At 34.8% G+C, this 27,529-nt stretch overlaps 1 protein-coding gene across 1 annotated transcript; it reads left to right on the top strand.

Annotated features, from left to right (window-relative positions):
- Positions 1-583: 583 nt before the first annotated feature.
- LOC128988953 (probable ATP-dependent RNA helicase pitchoune) lies at positions 584-26,334 on the top strand. The gene is made up of 12 exons (XM_054410746.1): positions 584-753; positions 3,374-3,496; positions 4,382-4,504; positions 5,414-5,548; positions 6,096-6,356; positions 6,808-7,122; positions 7,688-7,828; positions 8,143-8,303; positions 9,305-9,457; positions 10,507-10,677; positions 25,390-25,567; positions 26,150-26,334. Exons 1-12 carry the CDS (start codon positions 651-653, stop codon positions 26,275-26,277), a joined length of 1,992 nt encoding a protein of 663 aa, XP_054266721.1. The 5' UTR covers positions 584-650; the 3' UTR covers positions 26,278-26,334.
- The last annotated feature ends 1,195 nt before the right edge of the window (positions 26,335-27,529 follow it).

Raw genomic sequence — 27,529 nt, 5'->3', positions numbered from 1 at the left:
TTGACTAGAAATACTTAAGTTACAAGGAAACAGATATTGCACGATCAAACAATGCCTTATAATTTGCGGTCTTGAGTAGTAAAGTACTATAGTAGCATTGCATCGCTTATATATCTCCTTTCTTGGGGATATGTATAATCAATGGTGTGGTACTCTGGTTCTGGTTGGTTGTGTAGTGAGTGTGAGTTTAGTTTAGAGTCAGAGATTTAGCTTATAATGCTATTACTTCTTCACTGTACATTTTTTGATAGAGTTTGAGGCATTTATAATTTTATTTTATGAACAGGACTATTTTTTACTTATTAGTTCTTCATTCAATTTTTATCTTATATCTTTTTTATATTATAAGCAAGTTTGGTTGGTTAGGTTATAATATGACGGTTTAATTTTATAATTCTTCTTAATTTGAAAATTTAGTAAAACTTATGACGTCATAGATCTACGGACCATCAATATGACGTCACGGATGGCTCCCGTGAGCCTGTCCGGAATGCAACTCGGAATGAGAGTAATGTAATGCCCTCCCTCAAACTTATTTGTCAGATTCAGATTCAGAATTGTTATTTTTTACTAGTGAAGTGAATTGAGATTGAGGTTATATTTTGAATTGCTTGCTTCCTAAATCCTGCCGAAATACATGTAATCAAGAAATGTCTCTACAAGATCGGGTTTTGATGCAGAAAATAAAAAGGAACGAAAAGCGGAAACTTAAGTTATTAAAACTAAAACAAGAAGCTTGTAAAAATGAAACAAGTACGTATACTGTAAACTAGGTGTTAACTGCTTACCATGTGCTTCCCTAGGTGTATCAATGTTGGAATTAAAAAGACCTAACTTTGTACAAAAAATATAAGATGAAAAATATTCTCTCGTGGTTTTCTGAGAGCTGATTACCAAAAATATATAAGTATTTAAGTATTTCATAAAGTAGGGTAGGCCTAGCTGAGTGTAGGGATGAACATCGATAGGTCAACCATCGATAGTAACTTTTCATCGCCGCGAAAACATTGATGTTTTCGGGGCTAAAATGTAGTTTTTATCAGTGTTTCGTCTGCTCTATGGACTGAAAAGCTATTAACTTAAATCTACTAAGTTACAATTCAGTCATGGAAAACATTTGACATTTCATTACTTGTCCAAAATCATCGATTCGGTAATCTACCATCGATGTACAAAACAACGAACATCGATGTTTCAAAAACATCGGCTATCGATGCGCATCCCTAGCTGAGTGGTTATAAATACAATAAATATAAAAAAATAAATAATAAATAAATAAATATAAAATATAGTAGGTACTAGGCCTACCCCCAGAAATCAAAAGGCCGCTGGTTCGATTTTGAGAAGAGTTTTAAAGCTCTTTTGATGGTTTGATACTGGATCCAGCTGACCTCATTTTAAAACCCTTAGAGTGCCAGGCGAGAAATAAAAGTAACGCTCAAAAAATGCCGATGATTTTTCCCGAAGGTCGCGCTAAAAATGCCGAGCGCGATCTGGCGATTTTTAGGTTAAAATTTCGTATAAATCGAATCGATGTATCGCATCTAGTAACTTTCGACTCAATGTTAATATGGGTTAAAAAATCCGAGTATCCATTCGGTTGTTATGACAACTGTTCGATCATTACGAAACGTCCGGTCAGCCGGACGTTGGCACTTTTGGCTCGTTCTAAAAACGTCCGGTCGGCCGGACGTCGGCACTTTTGGCTCGTTTTAAAAACGTCCGGTTCCCCGGACGTTGGCACTCAAAGGGTTAACTGGTAACTAAGTATGGTAATAGGCCTAGTTATAATTATTTATCGTTGAATCAACCAGGTAGCCTACTCCTACCTAATCAATCTTGTAAGTGTAGGCCTAGTCCAATCGTAAATATTGTAAGCAAATGCTTTCATATCAACATAACAAGATCGATAGTTTCTTATCTGGGTACCTTGCTGATTGTTTAATAGTGCCCGCCTAGCAATCAAAAGTTTGCTAGATCGTTCCAGAGAAGAGTCAGAAGCCTTTTGATGATTCAAAACTGGACCCAGCTGTTCCTATTGGCCTTCAAATAAAATATCCTGGCTAATTAAACAGCTGATCTTAGTCAGTAACATTCTAGGCCTACATTGACTATTGTTACAACTATTTCATCCCCGTCTTAAAGTTGTTGCCAGTTTAAGGCCGGCCACACACAGAACCGGGCGGGGCAGGGCATGATGAGACGCCTGACTTGCCCTGTCCCGCTGCTGTCACACACGGAACGAGGCAGGGCATGTAAAGTAAAAAGTTTAGCCCCCATAAAATGTGTAATATTTGGTTGTATAAATTGCTACAGTCATATAATGTAAATTATTTTAGTTGCAAAATAATCCTTATCAAAATTAGCCCATTAGGGAATAAATCACATGACCGTGCATGCCGGCAGCGACTTTCCTCTGAGCCTAATTTTGGAGAACTTCTCATTTTGCCCTGCGGGTGCCCAGGGGCGTCTTTTTGACGTGCCCTGCCTCACCCAGTCCTGTGTGTGGCGCTTCATAAACGCCAAGGAATTCCCGTCGCTCAAGACGCCCCAGGGCAAAATCCCTGTCGCCCCCCACCCTATTACCTGATGTGAGCCACCGACAGATTACCAAAGTTACCAAGTTAAACTAAGTTATTCAAATGACCTAAGTTATTGTGAGCTAGGCCCCTAGCAACTGTTACAACCCATCAACTTAGTAAGCAACAAAAAATAAGGCAGAAATAGAATTTTAGACACTAGGGCATTAACTATTTTCTTTTTTAATAAAAAAATTGGTGGCAGCTGGTCCCTAGGCCTATAGATGGGATGTCTCTACTTTCAGTATCGAATATTCAATGATTCTACACTCGTCCTCAACTCATATTTGGGTTAAAATACACAAACAGCTCAGGCGGTGTCCCCATCTCAACTTTTAATGATAATAAGTAAATTTTAAAAGTGTAGTGAATGTGCCAGGAATGGAACCTGTCCCTTCCGCACACAACTTCTTTTTTTATTTTACTAGACATTAAAGTAGGCTAATGCTGAATTAAGGCTTCAGAGGTAAAGCATATTAAAACATTAATTATCCTATAGCCTATGTATGTAATGTAAATCATGGTTGCATCCTGTTGGTGGTGGGAAAACCTTTGAAATGATGTGGTTTGTAAACTCAATGCATCTGTGTCAATGTTATAAAATATCTATATTCAGTGATTTCTGACTGTAATCTAAACCCTAGGAGTGGCCTTTTTAGGAGCTTTCAAGGAGGTGAGAGACCAGGAATCAGTGTGTAGCCTAATAATATTGTAAAAGTTTCTTAAGCCTAAGTTAGTTGATTTTGCTGCTTTGCTATTATTTAAAATTTCTTCTTTAAAATTTTGTTTTACAGATGTACAAAATGGTGTGATTGGTGTGAAGTCAGATGCAGTCGTGGGAGGAAAAAGTCAAATCACATCACCTAAAATTGAAAATAGCAACAAAAGAAAGGGAGACCAAGTTCAAGGTGTAAAAAGTAAATAGAACCGTATTTTACTGTAGGCCTATTTCTAAAGGTTAGATGATATAAAAAAAAAATCATTTTATCTTTTATAATTTTCACACTAGTAGCAATGTAGGTAAATGAAGGAATTAAAACTAGGTACTGGTAAGTTTTCACGGTAAGTTCACGTCTGACAAAAATGGAAATTTGAAATTGTCTTAAAATTAAGTTATATCTTTGACTAAATAAGGTATGCGATAGTCCGGTAATACTTGAGAAGAAGACAAATTTCAAAAATTGTAATAAACTTGTCACATTGAAATAAAAGTTAACATACCGTACTAAGTAACTAATTCAGTTTGAGCATCAAAATTATGTAATTTTTGAGAGTTTTGATACTACTTGAGCATATTTGTTGCATTTTTTCCAAGTTCATATCTTATTTCCCTTGACCAGAAGATAGGTAGGCCTAAGTTACCTTTATTTTTTTAGATTGCCTTCAGTGTAGGAATAGGCCAGTCCACACCATGCCCCACATATTAATCACCATGTTAGAAGCGACAGTGGCAACTGCGATTTGGGGAATTACTGAGCTCATTACCAGATTTCCTTCCTCCCTAACCGCCTTAGGGAAACCTCTCAAACCTTTTGGATATTCCTGGAATTAAAACTGCTCATCTAACAACGAAGTTGTGCATAGAACTAATACAAAGAAGAATGATATATGCAATACAAGTTTGTCTACTCTTATAATAGGCCTAGTTAGAGCTGAAACAAGAAGAAATAGATTGACAATTAAGAGGGAAATCATGCACTTGGTTGATGGTTTTAACTGCTAATTTCTAATCAAAAATCTAGAATTGTCTGGGCTTTTATTTTATTCACAGTGTAACGCTAATTGACTACCAAAATTTTCAGAAAAAAAGAAGAAGAAGCTTAAAATTAGTTCAAGCAACCAAAATGATGTTAGTGACGAAGAAGACAGTGAAAGTATTCCAGAAAACTCCCTTAATGGTTCAGTCGAGAGCAGCAGTGGTCCAGGTAGATATTATAACAATTGGCTACTTGAATTCAACTGTATATAAATATAAGGTTATTAAACTTGCTTTGACAAATTTTAAACTTTAAAGCTAGTCAACTCTTTCACGTTAATTTGAAACTGAATATCCTAACAAATTGGTGACTGGTTATATTGCTTGTATTACAATCAAACACTGGAGATTTGGTAAAACGGACACATTTTTGTAGCTTTTTGATGGTTTAAAAAAACTTGGATCCAGCGGACCATGATCATTGGGCTTGTAATAAATATGGTCCTGACTAAATAAACTGAAAAGACAGAATCGAGACATTGATTATCTCATCCCATTACATACCATATAATAATATAATGTGATAGACAACTATATGGGTTTTAGCAGCGATTGGTTGTTAATTTTCTTGGGTATTCTATGTACAGTAGGTATAGTTTCTTCATCTATCAGAGTGATCATGTCCATTATTTCATAGAGAACATTAGAACAATCATGCCTAAGATAAATTCTAACCTAAAAAGAAGTTCCCTTTTGATGAGGGGTCCTCATATAACTGAGTAGTAGGAATATTAATTTGTTTATAATATCAATCAATCTGTTATGAATAGGTCACTTACTTGTAACAGATAGGTCTAGTTTGTAACCACAATTAGAACTAAAAATTTGCAACTAAATATTGAGCTAAAATACAGTTTCAGCCTGATCATATACCTTGTAATTCGGTCAGTGTTTTACCTTAAGTAATTTAAGTGCTAAGATTCAACAATCAAATGTAATGAAAAATTAATTATTCAGACAAGCAAAGTCATGTGGTATACACACACGATAATCCGTTCTAACATATATTCTAACCTATATTGCAATAAATACAATTAATATTAATCTACTTTCCAAACAATTTACCATATGATTTCAGATTCTAAACAGATGAAAAATAAAAAGAAAAAGAAGAAGAAAACTCTCTCGGAAAGTGATGCAAGTATCAGTAGAGAAAGTCAACCACAAGAAAGTTCCAGTAAAAAAGAAAAGGCCGATGAAAACAATTTGCTGTGTAAGTACTCAAAGCTAAACATTATAAATAACATTGCATATTTTTTTAAACTCTGTGTTGATACTCTAAATTGTTTAATGTTTATATTAGATTATGATTCCAAAATGTTAAATGTTGCAATTTCATCAGTACAGATTTTCTAATACTATATGTAGGCTACCTAAACATTTTGGGGACATTCAACAGAGTTGGAATGCGTTCGGTAGATTTTTTGAATGGTTGCCTGAGATCAGGCGTGCAACCACGACAGGCAAACGCAGAAAAATGGCCTGATACCCAAAGTGATAGCTTACTTCTTTAGTGGTCATTTTTGTTCTCGTAATAATTTCTATGTTTAGCTCTTGGTAATTCTGTACTGTTGAGGATCAAAAAATTAGGTTAGTAGGCCTAAGTCTAAAAATTAATGAATGTTTCTTGCAAGTGTAGAGAGCTCCCAAGACCAACGAGCTTCAAGTGTTATTTTTCTCAGCAGTGTAAAATGAAATGCCAAATATTATACATACAATGCAAATACAATCACTAGGTTTAATGTTTACCTGATGTCCAGTGCCTGGCTCATCGCTGTCCTTGGATCTACTGAAGGACAGCTCCTTCTCTACACTGCAAGGCCATGTATGTGAGCAGACTCTCAAGGCTGTGGAGGAGATGGGGTTCACCAACATGACTGAGATACAAGCCAAGTCCATCCCCCCGCTGCTGGAGGGCCGAGACATAGTCGCACGCGCCAAGACTGGCTCCGGCAAGACACTGGCGTTCCTCATACCCGCCATAGAACTCATCTACAAGCTCAAGTTCATGCCGAGGAATGGTGAGTGAAACTGCCTCTTCTTGTATTTTTATAATTTTTTTTATCAACTTAGGTGGTCACCAATCGATACAGGTACAATTAAGGGTGATAAAAATGTGCATTCTTTAAATAGAATAATTTTGTCAGTTTGATCCTCAACCACAACAAATTTTTTATAGGCTAGTTAGGTCTATTTACTTTTTTAAAATTATTTCTCAGCTCTAACAATATTTTGTTAGTAAATCTATTACCGAACATAAATTATCAATTATAGTTTGAGCTGAAATTTTTCAGAGCCACAACTTTTGATATCACATGTCAAGTTATTTTCATCAAGTCCAGCAAAACCTACTGTATATTTCTGGTTTTGTTTTGATGCCAACGACCTACAGCTACAATGCAAGTTGGTACTGAATAGACCTAAAGTAACTTGTTAATGCTGAAGTTAGCATTTAGTTTATATTGTTTCCAGGTGTGGGTTGTCTGATTATCTCACCCACTAGGGAGTTGTCCATGCAGACATTTGGAGTGTTGAAGGAGTTGATGGCTCATCACTACCACACTTATGGTCTCATCATGGGAGGAGCCAACAGAGCCACCGAGGCACAGAAACTGGCCAAAGGTATAAACATAATTGTGGCAACTCCTGGCAGACTGTTGGATCACCTACAGAACACTCCAGACTTCCTGTACAAGAATCTGCAATGTCTGGTGATAGACGAGGCTGACAGAATATTGCAGATCGGATTTGAGGAGGACATGAAACAGATCATCAATCTGTTACCAAGTGAGTACCTACCCTAGTTAAACATTTTTAATAGATATTGGTTTTGCACTTAGTTTGGTTTTCGTATCAGCTTCACCTATTTTAGTTTTATGAAATATACATAGAGAAAAAGTGTAGATATTTGAAACCCTCTTAATAATGTTTCTAACATCATTAGTTTTACGTATCAATAGTCAAAGGTTTTACTATAATGCAGTTTTTTAAAAGCCTAATGAGTTTTGCTGTTGTTATGTCTTTTGGTGGACAGAAAAGTCAAAACACGTTAAAATTAAGGGATTAATAAAGAGTATAAAAGATGTTTTTGTGTACATCCACCATAGGCATTCAATTTGATAGAAATTGGCTAAAATTTAAGCAGGGTCTGCAAGATTTATTTCTAGTCAGAATCAATCCCTCAGGTCAATTGTTTGTCCAACCGATTCTGAAAATATTAGGAACTCGCAGACCTGTAAACTGAAGACAGATTTTTTTTTAAAATTGTGTATGGATCACTATTTGATTAGTTTAAACAACTATACAACAACTTTAAACTTTTTTGCTAAACTAATTCATGATTGTTGTACAGAGAGACGACAGACGATGCTGTTCAGTGCCACGACCACAGACAAGACAGAGGCCCTCACCAGACTGGCCCTCAAGAAGGAGCCTGTGTACGTGGGAGTGGAGGACAAAACTGACATGGCTACTGTGGATGGGCTGGAGCAAGGTGGGCCTGTACTCTAGCAAAATGTTCTGTCCTAATTTTTACATTGGTCTAACTTTAGGTTTTAAATAACACTCAACATTCTATTCATCTAATAGGTTACAAACTATTTAATTAACTTCAATTTAAATATAGTTAAATTAAATAGCTGCATTGTAACGGTTAGTGATTTAAAAATCCACCCCAGTTTATTAAAAAATCTTGACAATCCGTAGGAAATTGAGCTGACCAAAGTAGAAGGGATAATCCCTAACAAATAAGGGCAAGTCAGAAGGGGTGTTATCTAGTCTCTCTACAGCTATATTTGTTTGGTTTAGGCTACGTCATCTGCCCCTCAGAGAAGCGATTCCTCCTCCTCTTCACCTTCTTGAAGAAGAACCGCAAGAAGAAAGTGATGGTTTTCTTCAGCTCTTGCCTCTCAGTGCAGTTCCACCACGAGCTGCTTAACTTCATAGATCTAAACTGCATGTGTATCCATGTAAGCGAACAATTATGTAAAATAGGGCACATAAGCATAGGTGTTGAGGAGTGTTGTTGGTATACCAGGCTTACCTAAGTGGGAAAGACTTCATCTTGAACAAGAAACACTTTAATATGCACAAACATCACCAATAAGTAGGAACGTGTCAATTAAAAAAATTTAAAAATTTTGACAACACCAGTATACTGTAAAATTGAATTCTCGAGTCTGATTACATTACCAGTACCTGAATCTATTCTTGATACCTATTTGAATGTAACTGGAATTTAAGCCATACCCATCTGAGACCACAGATGTACACAATTACACCACAGATTCATAATTTCATAAATAGATACCTGCTACTACTGTAGTTTGTTTATAGATTCGCTAATATATTTTTACTTAAAAGAGTTATCTTACTGTTATTAGACAAAAAATCAATTGAAACTACTCAGTGGACAATCATAATGTCTGCAATATTGCTTACTTTATTTTTTCTTCTCTGCTATAAAAACGTCTTTCAACAAACAATTTAGATTTTTTATACATGTGGTTCCTTTGGCACACTGGTTCCTCCGAGGAATTAACAGGAAACGTAACTGTGGAGATTACCTAATTAAATAGAAAATTATTTAACAAAATGTTTATGTCTTAGTATTAGAGGTTTCGAGAAACCAGGATTGTCAATCTAAGTAGAATAATTTGTTGTCATTGGCAGCATTTTTCAACAGAGGAAGAAATTTGAGCTAAGAAGAAATTCCATTTTTGAAAACAATGGAAAGACATCCTTCCTTGGTTGGAAATGCCATCAGTTTCTGCCAACTATCTTTGATTTACTTCTTGCCTCGATTGAGTCAAGTTTTATTAACAGTTTATTTATTCTAGTTAAACAATTTTGTAGGTAGATCAAGATTTTGGCACGGTTTGCCACAGTAGGATTTATTTTATTTATAGTTATTTCTTTGTTCTTTGCACCACTGATTCTGAATTTTAGACCAGTGAACTGTTGCCAACAGGGTAAGCAGAAGCAGATGAAACGTACGACGACATTCTTCCAGTTCTGCAATGCCTCGGAAGGTATTCTGCTGTGTACTGATGTAGCAGCAAGAGGTCTAGACATTCCTGATGTAGACTGGATCGTACAGTTTGACCCTCCTGACGACCCCAAGGTGAAGAAAACATCCATATACAGTTTACGATTTAATTTATAGTATGGATGGGCGGGATTGGATTTTTAGTTTGGGACGGGACAAGATTTTTATTTCCTTCCCGATTTTCAGGACGGGACGAGACCTGGATTTTTTCCTGTGCATTAAAAAATGTAGCCTATTGCAGTTGCCAAACAAGACAAACAAAATCAATTTTTAGCATTTGTGATATATGACTCGCGGTCACGGTGCGATGGTCGCAACGACTTCGCCTCCTACTTTCGCGTAACTGTCTTGAACATCTTTCGAGATAGCGGCGTCATCATCACTCGCAAAGAGACTATATCGCCAACGATCGGATCAAATCCCGCCCCGAATCTAATGTAATCCCGTTCCGAAAATCGGGAATATTTTTTTCCCCAAAATGTCCTGAAATTTCCCTAATTTTTCCCCTAATTCATCCCTAATTTATAGTTAGACATGAGAAAACTAGGGTTAAGAAGCTATTAGATACACCATAGGCATAAAAGGTCACATATCACGCATGAATTCAAGAATTCTTTAAAGAGTAAGAAAAAGTACTCTTTAACACTGAAAAAATAGCTGCATTATGTTTGTGACCTTTTGTGTATATGTTACCTGGTTTTATCTGTTCCTGGACTCAATTTTCTCAGAAAAACAAGCTCTCTAATGGTTTTCTATAAAACTCCCAATCAGTCACTTGATTTTCCTTCAACTTTAAGCAAAACATTTTTTCTACCTTCTTATATTAACTTAAGTTTCAGGATATTGATATTGGGCACAATTGCAAGGATTCTATCTGTTACTCTTCAAGCTCTATTTAATCTCTCAATGTACAAATAAAAGACTTCTTCCTTCTTTGTGAGTTACACATCAAATTAGGCAATTTGGTTATCTCTAGGCCTACTGTCATGTGTGTGTCTACAAATAAATTACTGTAGGATACTTTGTGCTAAGTGAAAGAAACAAATTAGAAAATAGTAATAAAATAACCGAATAATCCCTCGAGTTTAGAAGATTAATTAATTAACTACGTGTGATGTTTGCAGGAGTACATTCACCGTGTGGGTCGTACAGCCAGAGGACAGGGCGGTAAAGGTCACGCACTGTTGATACTCCGACCAGAGGAACTCGGATTCCTAAGGTACCTCAAACAGGCTCGGATACCTCTCAACGAGTTTGAGTTCTCATGGAAAAAGATTGCTGACATCCAGCTGCAGGTTAGTCCCACAATAGCTGTGTCAGAATTTGTTTACTTCTGGATATTGATTTATATTGATAGAAAGTGTTACTTTATCTTACAATATTCTTGGGTATAAGGTAGGGATGTACGAGACTGGATTTTAACACTACAGGGTGTCTACCAGTCGGGAATTCCGGGAAATTCGGGAAAAAGTCGGGGATTTTGAAAGGTCGGGAAAAGTCGTGAAAAAGTCATGGATTTCGGCCGAAAGTCGGGAATAATCTAACCTTTCAAAATTAGGGATGAACGGGTCCCAAAACTTTAAAAAAATGTTCTGGATCTTATATTCCTGATCATTGGGACGGGATTACATTTGAGGGGTGGGGGATGAAACGAAAATGCATCGGAATTCCAATTCGATTCAGTGATGATCAAAATAACGATTTGAATCATGGGCATTCAGTGTCCATAATATACGTTTTTGAATCAGCATCCATACGTTATGGAATCAGTATCTATATACGGTATTGAATCAGTATCCATATACGTTATTGAATCATTATCCAAATAACTTTTTGAATCAGTGTCTATACGTCATTGAATCAGTATCCATATACGTAGTTGACTGTTACATTGATAATGTTACTTTGACTATCAGTACCCATATAACTTATTGACATTATTCAAATGATTGACATTAATTATATAAGCTTTTCATTGAGATGAGACATTGCTTAGCCATACAAGTTATTACCATCCAAGTACATGGCATACACTGAGACATTGCTTAGCCATACAGGTTATTGCCATCCAAGTACATGGCATACACTGAGACATTGCTTAGCCATACAGGTTATTGCCATCCAAGTACATGGAATACACTGAGACATTGCTTAGCCTTAGCCATACAAGTTATTACCATCCAAGTACACGGCATACACTGAGACATTGCTTAGCCATACAGGTTATTGCCATCCAAGTACATGGCATACACTGAGACATTGCTTAGCCTTAGCCATACAAGTTATTACCATCCAAGTACACGGCATACACTGAGACATTGCTTAGCCATACAAGTTATTAACATCCAAGTACATGGCTTACACTGAGACATTGCTTAGCCATACAAGTTATTACCATCCAAGTACATGGCATACACTGAGACATTGCTTAGCCATACAAGTTATTACCATCCAAGTATATGGCATACACTGAGACATTGCTTAGCCATACAAGTTATTACCATCCAAGTACATGGCATACACTGAGACATTGCTTAGCCATACAAGTTATTACCATCCAAGTACATGGCATACACTGAGACATTGCTTAGCCATACAAGTTATTAACATCCAAGTACATGGCTTACACTGAGACATTGCTTAGCCATACAAGTTATTACCATCCAAGTACATGGCATACACTGAGACATTGCTTAGCCATACAAGTTATTACCATCCGGCATACACTGAGACATTGCTTAGCCATACAAGTTATTACCATCCAAGTACATGGCATACACTGAGACATTGCTTAGCCATACAAGTTATTACCATCCAAGTACATGGCATACACTGAGACATTGCTTAGCCATACAGGTTATTGCCATCCAAGTACATGGCATACACTGAGACATTGCTTAGCCATACAAGTTATTACCATCCAAGTACATGGCATACACTGAGACATTGCTTAGCCATACAGGTTATTGCCATCCAAGTACATGGCATACACTGAGACATTGCTTAGCCATACAGGTTATTGCCATCCAAGTACATGGCATACACTGAGACATTGCTTAGCCTTAGCCATACAAGTTATTACCATCCAAGTACACGGCATACACTGAGACATTGCTTAGCCATACAAGTTATTAACATCCAAGTACATGGCTTACACTGAGACATTGCTTAGCCATACAAGTTATTACCATCCAAGTACATGGCATACACTGAGACATTGCTTAGCCATACAAGTTATTACCATCCAAGTATATGGCATACACTGAGACATTGCTTAGCCATACAAGTTATTACCATCCAAGTACATGGCATACACTGAGACATTGCTTAGCCATACAAGTTATTACCATCCAAGTACATGGCATACACTGAGACATTGCTTAGCCATACAAGTTATTAACATCCAAGTACATGGCTTACACTGAGACATTGCTTAGCCATACAAGTTATTACCATCCAAGTACATGGCATACACTGAGACATTGCTTAGCCATACAAGTTATTACCATCCAAGTATATGGCATACACTGAGACATTGCTTAGCCATACAAGTTATTACCATCCAAGTACATGGCATACACTGAGACATTGCTTAGCCATACAAGTTATTACCATCCAAGTACATGGCATACACTGAGACATTGCTTAGCCATACAAGTTATTAACATCCAAGTACATGGCTTACACTGAGACATTGCTTAGCCATACAAGTTATTACCATCCAAGTACATGGCATACACTGAGACATTGCTTAGCCATACAAGTTATTACCATCCAAGTATATGGCATACACTGAGACATTGCTTAGCCATACAAGTTATTACCATCCAAGTACATGGCATACACTGAGACATTGCTTAGCCATACAAGTTATTACCATCCAAGTACATGGCATACACTGAGACATTGCTTAGCCATACAGGTTATTGCCATCCAAGTACATGGCATACACTGAGACATTGCTTAGCCATACAAGTTATTACCATCCAAGTCCATGGCATACACTGAGACATTGCTTAGCCATACAAGTTATTACCATCCAAGTACATGGCATACACTGAGACATTGCTTAGCCATACAAGTTATTACCATCCAAGTGCATGGCATACACTGAGACATTGCTTCGCCATACAAGAAGTTATGTATACCTTGTAGTTCTGATTCTATCCTCTTATTTTATCAATGTAAACCAATTGAAAGATTCAGTATTTAAATCTTACAAAGGTTTTTATTTGTTTACACCCAAACATATCTTTATATATAAAATGAATAAAATAAAATAGGTAACATACTTAACAACATGATGCTGCAAGTAAAAATTATGAAATAGGCAAGAAGCTCACTGATATTTCCAGAAATCCTGGTTCTTCTAATGTATGATTGAAAACAGATATTTCACTCCACTGAGAAGTATGAATAGAAAGATTCCATGTTGCTTCGAATCGAGTTACATCAACATTTTTTTAAAATCGAATCGTTGCTTTGAGTTGAAATGTTTTGCTGCTTCACACACCCCTACATTTAATACGGGATTTTCTTGGCATGTGATACGTTTCGATCGTCAGTGATTTCGCTGGGTCGTAAGTGACAACCTATGTTGACGAAGGTACCGTGACCGCGAGACGGAAAAAGGTGTAGTAACATGGAGAATGGACCGAGTTTTTGGTCGGGATTTATATAAAAATGGTAATGAAAAGTCGGGAAAAAGTCGGGAATTCCATTTGAGAAATCTGGTAGACACCCTGCACTAATACCGAAACCCTGGTCTGACAGGCCCACGGGAATTTTCAAAAATGCATGTTGGCAACACTGTTTACTTGGGAGATTCCATTCCCCTAATACCTTCCCCCCTTTTCCTCCCCTACCTATTGATATATTGTTTGTTCATTTTGAATGGGAGCCATGACCTTGACAGGGTTGTCTGTTCATAACATGCCCGTCTCAGAAGCCCATCGTTAGTGTATTTTTAAGCGGGGTCTCACAGGCCGAGGGTTTCGGTTAACGTTAGCCTAGGTGGGGTTTCGGTATTAGTGTTAACCCATTGGCGCCGACTTACGAGCGATATTCGTACGGCCAGTGCATGCCCGGCGGCCGACTTCCGAGTGCTGCTCATGTCACCGCTACGCAGCGCCACTAGTTGTTTGATTATTATAATTTTTCCCCCTTTATGTTTCTCCTTACGTTTACAATGTTTATAAATATCTTGCTTCTTGTTTTGCAAATTTACTCATTTATTTTTGCAAATAACAAACAAGGTTTGTTGCCATTGTAACCAGGTATCACCCAAAATCAGCTGCTGTAAGGTTAAACAAACATTTTTTTCAATGCTATTCCTTATAAAAGTAAACAACTTGTTATTTTTCTACGTAGGGAATCAATTGAACTTCATAACAGTAGTGTCATTTGGTGTCTGGATTAATCTTGGAATTTGTAAATCAAATTTAACAGTAGGCCTAACTATTGTTTTTTAAATTTTTAATTTTATTATCTTTATAATTTTATTTTTGTTTGTTTTACACTTTCACTATCCAATTACCACTTTTTTGTAGACAATTTTACTCTGAACAAAATGATGAAAGAATTATTAATTTATTATCTAAGGTTTTCTTTCTATAACAATTAGAGTGAAAGTCTTAAAACTCGGTAAAATTCATTGTCGACAGAGGGCACTGCAGGCAGCGCATTAATTCCTTCTGTTCTACAATGGATTAAGTTCAAAATTATTTTTTCTCATCATAATTTGAGAGGAGATTATATTCGTATCTCATTACTATTGGGAACTATTCGTTTTCACAGTTTGACAATGGTTAATAATTAACAATAAAGTACTACCGGTATTAAAACAACATTACTAATTAATTACAAGTGCAATTACTAATTATTTATTACAAAGGTCGATATAAAAAAGTGTACAGAATAGCAAAAGCTTACAGGATCTATTAAATAGTTATGGAATAGATAATAGAAAAATAAAATGAAAATAAAACATCCTAAATGTACAACTGTAACATGTGTATGTTACCATAACTAACTATATCACAAAAAAAAAACCAGTCTATAAGAGACAAAAGAAAATTTTAGTAGCTTGTATGGTGGGGGACTTCTGATCTCGATGATAATGGTACAGTAAAAATCTTTATATCCTGTATAAATAGAAAGGGTCATAACAGATTAAAAAATTACCGAATAAACTTATTTTACCGTTGTACACAGTTAAAAAAAACGCCTTCAGAAAGGCTCTGCAATATCCGCAATACAGGAGCGTGTTGTTGTTGCGTTAACTGTTGCGAAGGCATTCTTAGTAATTTTAATTTTTTTAGTATTGAAGCAAATTCAATCTCGCTCGAACAAACGAGATTTTTAAATCTTGAAAATTCTAGACCGTCCATCCGGTCAAACTACATTTTTTGCATCATCTTGATGTTGAAAACATGTAGGTACACTAACACACCTGTCAACAAATTGATTGCAAGACTCAAAAAAAGGCTGGCTGAAACACCTTATGCCGAAACTAAATCAAAGAATAAAAAAAAAAATATTGCAACAAAACTACTTTGAATACCAAAGGCTACATACTACACTTTGATACTACATCCAGAAAGAAGGGTTGGCAATTAGGGTTCACCATTATCCAGCATATTAGCTGAATTATTTCTCAACAACTTTGAAACTATGAAGAAACAACGCCCATAATGAACAAAACATCTAAATATATAGAGATAAAGTTTTATTCTACCAGAGATACGCTGAAGACTTAACTTGCGTCCTCAAAGGTAATGCCTGCTAACCAATCTTTTACCAAGTTTCTCAATAAACACCGAAAAATAAAATTGTATAATGAAATAGAACAGAACATAAAAATAAATTATCTAGATGAAACCATCACAAGGACAATGACATATTTCAGTACAGCTTATAAATATCGCAAGCCTACCCAAGTAATTCAAGAAACTTCACACCATATAACTTCACATAAAATGGCAGAATTCAATTAATTCATAAATTGATCTTAGTGATTTTGATCTTAAAAATGAATTATCTTCCTCATGTAAATGATCTTTATCTACCGATTTTCTTAAATTTGGTTTTGTTAGAATTGAATGAGCTTTTTATAAATAAAACGCAAAACACAGTAGTTTTGTTTACCTTCTTGGTTTTTATGTTATTTCAGTTTGAAGATTTTTTATGGCTGTAATTTTTAAACCATACATGATACTAAAATATTTTTCTCAAAATAAATATTTGCATTATTTATCCATGCACCAAAAAAAAAAAAAACACAGTCATCAAATAAAAATAGTTTTTTTTTTTTAAATGGCGTTTGCACGGGTAATATTTGAGTTTGTACTCTGCCCATTTATAAAACATAATAATAAATCCGTTACTAAGTTATAATGACTTATTACCCCTGAAAGTACGAACACAAACAAACACAAACGTCTGAACATCAAGAACGTAAACAACCACATGACATCTGTTGCACAATGTTGCCAACGGTACAAATGAAAATAACATCCCTTGTCAATGTCTAATATTACAGGGAGAGTAAGAAAACACATCTTTTGTAGCCTTATAAAACAAAAAAAATAAAAAACAACAGCTGTTACATAATACCTTCCATATAAATACGGTAACACAACTTTCAATGGCGTAATATTTGAACACTTTTTGTTACTTGTTTTCTACTTATTTCTTTTGATTCTTAAATAATATTTTATTTAAACTAAATCTCTTTAGAAACATGATATGCGAAACATTTGCATGAAATATATGTATATGTAATCAAATCATGCAGAAGTTCATTTTTGTTTATCTTTTTAGGTGAAAATAAGTAGGTATAATAACCATATTTTTCAAGAACAGTTTATAAAATTGAACAAATATAAAAGCTACATGGGATAATGCAGCATACATACATACAGTGATGCAGCAAAGTAAAGAACAGTTTTTCCAACTATCGTATGACGGCACCAAGCGACGCAGATATGCGACAGACATCCCTGTAGACCACTGCAGATAATTTAGTGCCTTAAAATAGACCGTTACAAAGATGTAAGCTTTTTAAAAACATTGGAACACTCACACATATATGCGACGGTAGACTATGGATAGAAACCAGCCGTCACATATGTGCGTCACTGGTCCTTATGTTAATCTTACTAATATTATAAATCTGAAAGTTTGTGAGTTTGTGTGTATGTGTGTTGCTCAATCACACATAAACCACTGGACGGATTGGGCTGAAATTTGGCATGGTGATAGCTTACATTCCCGATTAACATTTAGGCATATTCTTATCTCAAAATCCTCTCGGGCTCTGCCCCTGTGGCTCTGTAGTTTTCCATGTTAACCTTATGAGTACTAATATTTAAATGGAATTAAAGAATCTTAACAGCTGGTTCAACTAAACAATTTTATTATGTGATGTTCAATAGCATTAAAAAGTTAATAGGTTTACCAACAGGGTGCAGCACTGTTATTTTTCTTTATTTATGAAAACAGCTAATTTGCAACCAAAAGGTGAGTGAGCGTAGCGAACGAACTCCAACCTGGAGGCGAGTTAGCGTAGCGAACGAGCTAAACCTGAAGGCAAGTGAGCGCAGCGAACGAGCTCCAACCTACCAAATTTTCTTAAACCTTGTCCTCTCCCATAACTGTAATAAGCATTTATACTTATATGTTTACCCCGTACGAAGGACGGGTACTCTGCTAGTATGAATATGAAAACAAGAAGGAAAACATTTAATGTACAAAATCTACTCTACTAGAATGGTGCAGTCAATAAATTTAGTTCCTCACACAGTACAGACTAAAGTATCTTTTTGTACAATGTAATGTGAGAAGTTACGGAAACTGCATTATTTATACCACGAGTGGCACACTACTCAGAATAGTTTATTGTCGCTTGTGAAACACGTTTTACTGCTTCTGTATTAACGGAAACCACTTAACATTACTGTACTAAACACCACGGATGTTAACTTCTTTGACTACTAGAAACACCGTAACTTATTACTGTGTGTTATTTACAGCAACCTATGCTAATATAACTACGTTAATAACCGTAAACGCGTGTTGATTGTGTTTTGTTCTATTTACCAATATAGGTTTAATATTTGTTCAGCTCTGAGTCTCCACTCTCGAGGCTTAGTTTACATCGGTTGACATGTTAATACGTTGTAATGTTGATGGTACAACCATAGGTATGTTTTGTCTATGGTACAACCTACTGGGAAACAATTTAGTTATATTACTTGTAATTTGAGTAAATTTAAATTGCTTCAATTTCTTCTTGAAAACGGATTTAGCCATTTCCTTTATAATATTGAAATACAATTTTTCTACTTTAAGAATAAGCTATAGTAAGGTCCATTCACACATAAAATATTAAACTAGGCTTAAGAATGGTTTTATTGTTTGGATCAAAAGTTTTTCCACTAAATATTCTTTACATGTTTAAAAACATATAAAAAAAGCCACATTTGCATGGCTCTGTCTTGATATGTAGCTAATATTGTTTTAGTTTATGGTTCAAGGGCCTATTTGAGCTTTTTTATTGCTGTTGAAGACATAACGTGTTAAGAGTTTTAAACTGTAGTTATTATGCAAATTAACAAGACTGTCGGAGAATCACATTAAATGTTGCCCCCAGATACAATCTACATCTCTCTTAACATCAGCCTGATATCCTGATACCCTGATAATCATTGGCATCATCCATGCAAATTTATGTCAAAATAATTGTGCTGTTTACCAGCACTCTTAGCAGAAATCTGTGAAGAAGAATGCAAGCCTTATTTAGAAGCATTAAAAAGTAATAAATTGCTGCTAAATACTGCCATTGAGTACAATTTACAGGGTTTAAATGGCAACTTGTGCCATGTTATTAAAATTTACACGGACGGTGAGGCGTTAATGAAAATAAGTGTGGGCAAAAAAAGAGAGCTAATATTCATATTTAAAAAATTGTATAACCGCACAAATTTTACGGCTATATAATTTTATTGCATGTTGGTCGGAAATCAGATTCATGATTAGTCGCCTCTAGATCACTGGATTAATCAGAAATGGTTCTGATTAATGATTACATGACAGGTTGGATCACACTTCATTTTTTACAAGTCCCAGAAACATACGTATGTCACCTAGACAGTGTTGCAAGATAGGACAGAACTATTAAAAATATATGTAAGATTTAAATTTCTATAGAAATCTGAATCTATAAAAGTGTCACTAGTAAACACGGATCTTAACAGAACAGGTAATTTTAAACTAATCTAGAATACTAGTTCTTAGATTACTCTATTATTCATTCATATGTGGCTCCCTTAACCACGCCAAATACAAAGAATTTTAGTTTGACGGCATTTTTTTCATATGTACCGGTATTGTTATTTATAATATAACATGGCCTTGCCAAGTTTACAAATCTTCTAAACAACAAAGTGATTTTATAAAAAAAGTTAATGCTTTAAGCTTTTAAATTTTTTACTGATTCTACGGTTTATGATATTGACTAAAGTAGGCCTACAATAATGGAATTGCATAAGATACTAAATGATATAATGCAGAAGGAGACAATGTTATTTCCTTTTTGGATTTGTATCCCTCTACTAATTACAATAATTTATCAATAACCACAAATATGTTTGATAAGCCATTAATTTAGGACTCTCTGCTACCAGAAAGTAAATGAAGGGGCTGTTACCAATTTTCATTTTAAGTTTGGCGACTCTTATTTATAAACTTTTGGTAATGTATGTAGGTACTAACTTTTAAATAGATATTTCAAAGCAATCTATTTGAAGCAGTGAAGATTCACACATTTTACATTCAATGTATCGGATAATTAAACTGAGTGAGAGATGGTAAGTGTCGGACAGTTATGCCGGGGGGAAGTGTCATGTCCAGCGGCATGCCTCATTTAGCTCCTCGCACTTAACACTGTTGCATCACCTCAGAAATTGTGAAACTCTGACAAAATTTGTGAAATGCACATGGTGCAGCCTCGGGTACCCAAATTACAGATGAGTGTATGAGAGTGTTTTTGGGTTGGAATAGTGGTCTGAACGTTAAAAATTATGTTTATTTGAACAAGTTTGCCAATCTGCATGATCAAACTATGAACGGGGTTTCATATTTGGGATTTAATGTTAAAATGTGGGTTACTCATTGGTGACTTTTAACAAAAAAAAAAAAAAAAAAATAGAAAATCTCTCTGAACTAGTTTGTTGATCTTATAAAAACAAGTCATTTAGTGCAAAAAAGTAACTAAATCTAATATGCAGAATTAGATGGTGGTAGCGGTGTCCCCCAAACACTCTTCTTCTCTTTTTAATCGTAAGAACCCCCCGTTGTCACTGTCTACAACCGATTATGATTTTCTTATTTGTTCAAAACATAGCTAAAATACATTTGAAATCAATCAATTAACTGATCAAGCCAAGTAGTGCTCCGAAAGCGCAAGGCATCATAGGTACGAATTCACAGCCCAAACTAGTTGACATATCACATTTTTTTAAATTCCAACATACATATAAATTTTCCCAAAAAACAAACAGCTATTTTTTAATAAAAAAAATTCAATTTAAAAAAATTATAAAAGACAAAAATTTTAAATTTATAATTTGAAATACGTAGCCAGTGATTATTATCTTATTTTTCCACACCTGAATGCCAATTTTGGTGAGAATCGCATTACCCATTCTCCCTGTGAATTGGTACCAAAGATGAAAAATTCACTACTTTCAAGCTCCATATCTCGCTTAATATGCAAAATAAAAAAAATTTCTTATATATTTGTATCTCTAATTTTTAGTACAATGAACAATAACAAAAAATCAGACATGAAAATTTTTGACCAAACACCCTTAAGGAAACCCTCTTCAATGGAGTAAGAAAAACGGTTAAAATATAATTATTTAATTTTTTTGAACTTTTTACTGCCATTAGTGTTTCAAATTATTCTATATCAAACATAGGAATCTTTTTCTGACTCAAGTTTTTTTTGTGAGAAAAGAAAAGATGTTTGTGATCTTATAGGGGTTATTTTTACCTAGGGTTATTCCTTTTGCAGTATAGGACTAGCGGGGCTGTGAATGATAAAATATTTTCCCCTAGCAATAAGAACCATCTGAAATGTGTATGTGAATACCGTTGCGGTTTGCACATTATGATTTTTTAATTAATCAATTAACCTTTTACTAAATTACCACAATATTACCTAACTTGTTTGGCTAAACATGTCAGAACACGACACTTGCCTCAGTACAACCTGTAGCCCGCCTTTGGCATGTTACAACACGTTGATTTAGTGGCGTCACCTACAGCCCATCTGAGGAAACATAAACACTCAGCTATAAATAACAATTCAACCAATAGAGACGCCTACATTAGCTGGCTGCAGCCAATTAGTGGCCCAGTAAGGCAGTCTTCTACGGCTTTTACCACTTGATGTCTTCATTTGTACCTCACAGGTGTGCTTATGTAATGTTAAATCAGGTAACAATCTAATATGAAAAAAGTATATTGGTGTCAAACTTGGGGTAGAGTATACCATGAAAGCTGCTTAAAAATTGCTTTATCTGAAGAAAAATCATATTAACAATTATTAATGAAGTGTCTCTAAGGTAAGTTTTTTTCATAGAAAAAGTAGTTTCCATAAAAGATATTGCATTTCCCAGAACATATCATGTAAGGATGTAAACTGATGGTCCTAATGAACCAGGACCAAAAAGTCTGGCCATTTTCCTGGTTCCATTTGTAAGTGGCTTCAAAAAATGATTGACTGAAAAATAGTTACATGTTTGGTAAAAAACTTAATGGGCATTTTTTTATGACCTTAATTGCAGTTTTGAGTCAAGAAACCGGCAGTCCTTCATTAGGCTTGTAATATATGTCTCTAGTTCAAAACAGCTGATGGCAACTCGTTTATGTCATCACTTTATTAAAGTGATGTTATATAATGAATCATTCTCTTTCGTAGTTTTAATTTTCAAGCTTTAAGTGCAAAGCGTTACATTTACATTACCCGTTGAAATTGTGATATTGTGTGTGTGTTGAAATTGTGTTTTAATAATTAGTACATAATAAGGTTTGATTATGTTGAGAATTGTCAGATTTATTTTGTATTTAAATAACATTCATTTTAACGAATACTTAAGTCGGCTGGTACAGGGAAGGAAAAATATTGTATAAAATAAATGAATTTATCAAAATATATCTATAAATAATCTTAATAAAACAGTTTCCTGCTTTAATTACCTTAAACTTTTTATCCATAAGAATAACATGGGATTTTAAATGTGCATTTTTTGGGAAGTATATCCGTAACCTTAAATTTTACAACACATTGATGTAAAACATTTTTTGTTTTTTTTTAACCTCTACAAATTTTGATAAAAAGAAGTTGTAAAATTTCATGTTTGGGGGGGGGGACAAAAATGGAAAAATTCAATTTTTACCCCATTCCCATAGTTTGATCATGATGGTTCTTTGGATTTGTTTGAATAATGTTTGAATGTAAATTTACATATTTGTACCAAATTTCTTTAAAATAAGGTGATTTTTACCTAAGCTATCACGCTAATGGACACACATATATGAATTTGAACAAATGGTGTTTTTGTTCTCCTGGGGACTTCAAACAAAAAAATTAAATTGCTCCTGGGTCCACCTCTTACCACGAGACGTACAGTAATAGCTTATACACTATATAAGAAATTCGCTAATATCAAAATGATATAAAACCCGATCTGTTGTATTATAAGTCTGCCTAAATAGACGAGTTGAGTCACCCAGATTTATGTGTGCATTATTTGACCATGCAGTGTAAGTGTAATGCAGCAGGAAGCCGTATGTCAAGACACCTGAGTCTCCCAATTACCTCCGTGTGACAGGTTTATGGTGTTTTATGGTGTAATCTGTCCAGTCACAGCTACAGGGATGTAGAGTATTTGTAGCCACTAGCCGTGCAGATGCAGAGGTGGACAGGATTACAAACGGCATTAATTAGGTTTACATGCTGCAACTATGTTGTATAAATGCACACTTGGTGTGAGGATAAAGAATATTGTTTAAACTATTTGAATTTTACTCTTATTTAAATTTTTTTACTTTACAAAACCCTAAATTGATGAAGAATCAAGTGTATATAATTTTTAAATTACGTTTAAAATTATTACGATTACAAAATGAAACTCGATTGAAATATTGTGTAATAAAACTACAGCATGTTTTGGCAAACTGTCCACTGAATTCAAGGCACAAATAAACTGACCTTTTTTAAAATTTAACCACCTCGTAACAAAATTTTACTAGAAAAATATAGAATAAATTGAAATCTGGTGGGGATATTTATTACATTTCAATAATAGCACATCAGACTAACTTTGAAAGCAATTCAACAATCTTAGAAATAGTAGAATATAAAGAACTAAATTTTATGTAGATATCAACATTGATGTACACTGCAAGAATAACTCATAAACACAATCTGTGTACCACTTGAAGAACCCCCAAGTACTTTAACATAATATACTCATACAGGCCTACTGTATTGTTTGCTTTGAGGTATGTCTTTTAATTTATTCAATTCAAAATATTAGGTTTTCTATCGCTATTAAAATTGAAATGGTGAATAAAACAGTAGGCCTAATTTATATGCTCGTATACAATTTTAATCTGGATCCAACCATAAACTATATTTTTAAAACTTACAATGTATCACAAAAAGATACAGAGCCTGTTTTTTGTAGAAAGTGACATAAGAATGTGTTTAGATGAAGCATATAGACTTCAGAAATGAAATGTGTTTATTGTCCTTAGAATTTTCACAAATTATTGACAAAGTCATACAACTGCTAAGGTTTATAGCATAGTCAGTTAATAAATACAGTAAGATAAAATATAGCTAACTACATAAAATGACACATCTTACAATACACATTTTAAATATTACAATTGAATAGGTAATCTTGTTCTTAAGAAAAATTTGTGGCATTGAAAATAATGGAAGTGAGCAAAGTACAGCAACAGAGTAGAGCAATCAGCATATAGATGGTGGAATGGTGATTATCTTGATTTAATTTCACGTCAAGGTGGGCGGAGGGGAAGACGCAGGAAGGGTGGAGTCAGGCAGGAAATGACAACTCGGGAGGTAGTTTCTGTCACCGTCACAGTCGTTTGGCTTACCACGGCCACAACTTGGCTACTGGAAGCAACGGTAGCACTGGTTGAGACATGGTGTAGCCAGCCCAACTTAATATTGTAAATAAACTTGATAAATACATTTTCAGGACTCTGAATATTACAGGAATCCTGCATGGAACCGGAAAATTAGGAAAACTTTCCAATAGCCTTAGGTCAAACGTCCAAGTATTAACAACTTTTGGTTATTTTTCAATGTTGTTGTATGTCAAAGATAATATATTTTGCGTTGTGCTGCAGTCGCGGGATATCACGTTTTATTCTGATCGTAGGAAACTATCGTGTTTTGTTGCATCATGGGACATAATGATGTTGTGATTTTCACGATCCTGTAGTGCTGCGATAGTGGGAAAAGATTACGTTTTGCTGTGACAATTATCTCGCTGAAACTATTACGTTTTGCGGTGTTTGCAGAAGACAATCAGGTTTTTTAGGCCTCCTCAATACCTCCTATGTCCAATCCATATAAACTCCCTTTTCTTTATTTTACCTTTTCTTATTATGAAATCCTGGCCATCTTTGGCCTCATATCAGCGTTTGTAATTACGTTTGGACAATGATTTAAGTTATTTAGAGCCACTTGAAGTCATTCTAGTCAAATTCCCTTTTGTGTTGCATTTGATAAAAACATGGAAATGTATATTCTTTCCATCTTTCCTTAATGTTAACGATCTTGGTTTGTCAAAGCCTTAACAGTTACAGTACTAGTATTTTATGATTGCATCTGTCCAGTAGATCTTAATTTTAATTTTCTTGCATTTGAAGACGTTAAGAGTAAAATATTCTTTTATCTGTTTCAGTTGGAGAAGCTGATTGCCAAGAACTACTTCTTGAACCAGTCCGCAAAGGAGGCATTTAAGGCGTATGTGAGAGCTTACGACTCCCACCATCTGAAGCTCATCTTCGATGTGGCCACCCTGGACCTGGCTATGGTCGCCAAGTCCTTCGGCTTCACAGTGCCTCCTGCTGTTGATCTGCGTATCCTTTTGTTCACCACAAATAGTCAGAATAACCATTGGTAATTGTTGATGACATCGGCCAGATTTGAAACAGTTTCCAGTTGTATACATTTGAATTGTATGTTTTTGGTAGCTTTCAGTAACAAAGTGGTTAGACAGACTGTTAGACTGTTGACGTTTAGGATGCCAGAAATCTTGCCAGGTATTTAAATTGGATCGGACATTAGTCCAGTTGATGATCAAGCCAATGATTTCTCTTTAAAAGTTATCTCCGTGAAAATTCATCACCAAAATTAGCTAACAAGAAATCACAGCCGTTAGTAAAATCCTGTTAGCTAAGTAGTTTCAAAGAAATGTGTTTATGAAGTATGCCATTTTGTGATACCTTTTAGGGACAGTATTGTTTAGAGAAATGTTAAAACAGAAGCTGGATAATGCATATGGTCACACATGCTATATGCTGCTGTCTAATCAACTGTAGCTCAGAATTCAGCCCAACCAACGTAACGCAACCCAACCAGTTTACCAAACTTTGTTAAAGTTTTTAGATCTAAGAACGTTTAATAAATCTCAGTGAGTTTTCCTTAATGAGTTTTTACAGAAGTGTTAAACTCCAAGAACTCAAGACCACGTAAGAGGACGGGAGGTGGAGGGCTTGGCTTTTACAACAACTTGAACAAGAACGACAAATCCAAACCCAACTTCAGATACGTTCAGCCCAAACGATAAATACATTTTGTATAGATTATGTTTTCTATATGTTAACTATATCCATTATTATTTTTACCTTGTGATTTATTTACACTCCTCTTCCATTTTATGTTGAGTCAGTAGCAAAAAGAAAATTCACCATCCCGTGTGAGTCAGTGAATGGTATTTGACTTTTATAAGTATAGATCCTCTTATAGATTTTCCATCCTTATGGATCAGCTGAATAACATGTTAGTTCTGTCCGGTTAATTTATTGTGTGTTTTATTATCTGTTTCTAGTCACAGTATCCAACCAACTTCAAAACTGAATTTCACATAACATTCTATTTGTAGCCATTGGCTTGTCAACAACGCTTATCATTGGTAAGCGGTGAGAGCAACTATGGTGTTTCACGGGGAAAATCACAAAAGTTGCAATAACTTTTTAATTGTAATTTTCACAGCAATTTGGGTTGTACCATTTTAATAAAAAGAGCTATAACATAGTAAATTTTAATTAAAAACCGTTGGATTGTTTGATTTAGAATTAGATTTTTCCGTTACTTTGTAGGGTTTATATAAAAAAAATGAAAAAACACCAGGATGGGAATGACAAGGACTAGTACCCACATACAAAATTTCATCAAAATTATCGAACCACATTGGTCTGCAGCAATGTTGACAGACATGCAGGCAGACTCTGACGACCTGTTTTCGTTATATGTTTATCACCTGCAAAAATCCATCATTACATGGTGTACTACACAAAAAGAATGTTTACCATGCAGTAGTAATGATTGGTAATGTTAGGAGGCTAGGAAGGCTTCCCCAAGTTCTATTGGATGAATGAAGCCTAAAGAAAATGTGATACATTTCATTGCCTTTATCTAAATTAATTATGTTGATTATGTCTCAGGTCTGAGCGAACCTGGGATGTTATTGTAATTTTCTTATTCATATTTTGTTAATAGTTCTATGCATAATGCCATCATTGAACCAGAACCAAATGTTGTAAAAAATTAGTAATGTTTACTATTTTTTTTTTTTTGGATTGTGTTATTGTTTTGTCAACTATTTCAATTTGCATAAACCAAAACTGTACAATGTAGGCCTAAATATTAACTTAAAATAATAATAATAAAAAAATAAAAAAACGAGTGAAAGTGCATCCATACTAATTATTTTCGATTATATTTAAGGTACTTGATAAATCTCGCACTTCAAACATAAAATGGTCTCAAATATGAAATTACTTTATATTCTTGTTATAAAATATAATATACTATTTATT

Source organism: Macrosteles quadrilineatus, unplaced genomic scaffold, assembly GCF_028750875.1.
Source record: "Macrosteles quadrilineatus isolate MER2022 unplaced genomic scaffold, UCM_ALF_1.0 Scaffold_3__2_contigs__length_128488019, whole genome shotgun sequence".
Classification (NCBI taxonomy): domain Eukaryota; kingdom Metazoa; phylum Arthropoda; class Insecta; order Hemiptera; family Cicadellidae; genus Macrosteles; species Macrosteles quadrilineatus.
This window is presented reverse-complemented; position numbering and strand designations above follow the sequence as displayed.

What these genes read in the sequence shown, in the direction of transcription:
- LOC128988953 (XM_054410746.1), top strand. Translation starts at nt 651, where the DNA reads ATGTCTCTACAAGATCGGGTTTTGATGCAGAAAATAAAAAGGAACGAA. An exon ending in CCAAGTTCAAGGTGTAAAAA is followed by an intron (nt 3,497 to 4,381) that starts GTAAATAGAACC and finishes CAAAATTTTCAG; the next exon opens with AAAAAAAGAAGAAGAAGCTT. An exon ending in GATCATCAATCTGTTACCAA is followed by an intron (nt 7,123 to 7,687) that starts GTGAGTACCTAC and finishes ATTGTTGTACAG; the next exon opens with AGAGACGACAGACGATGCTG.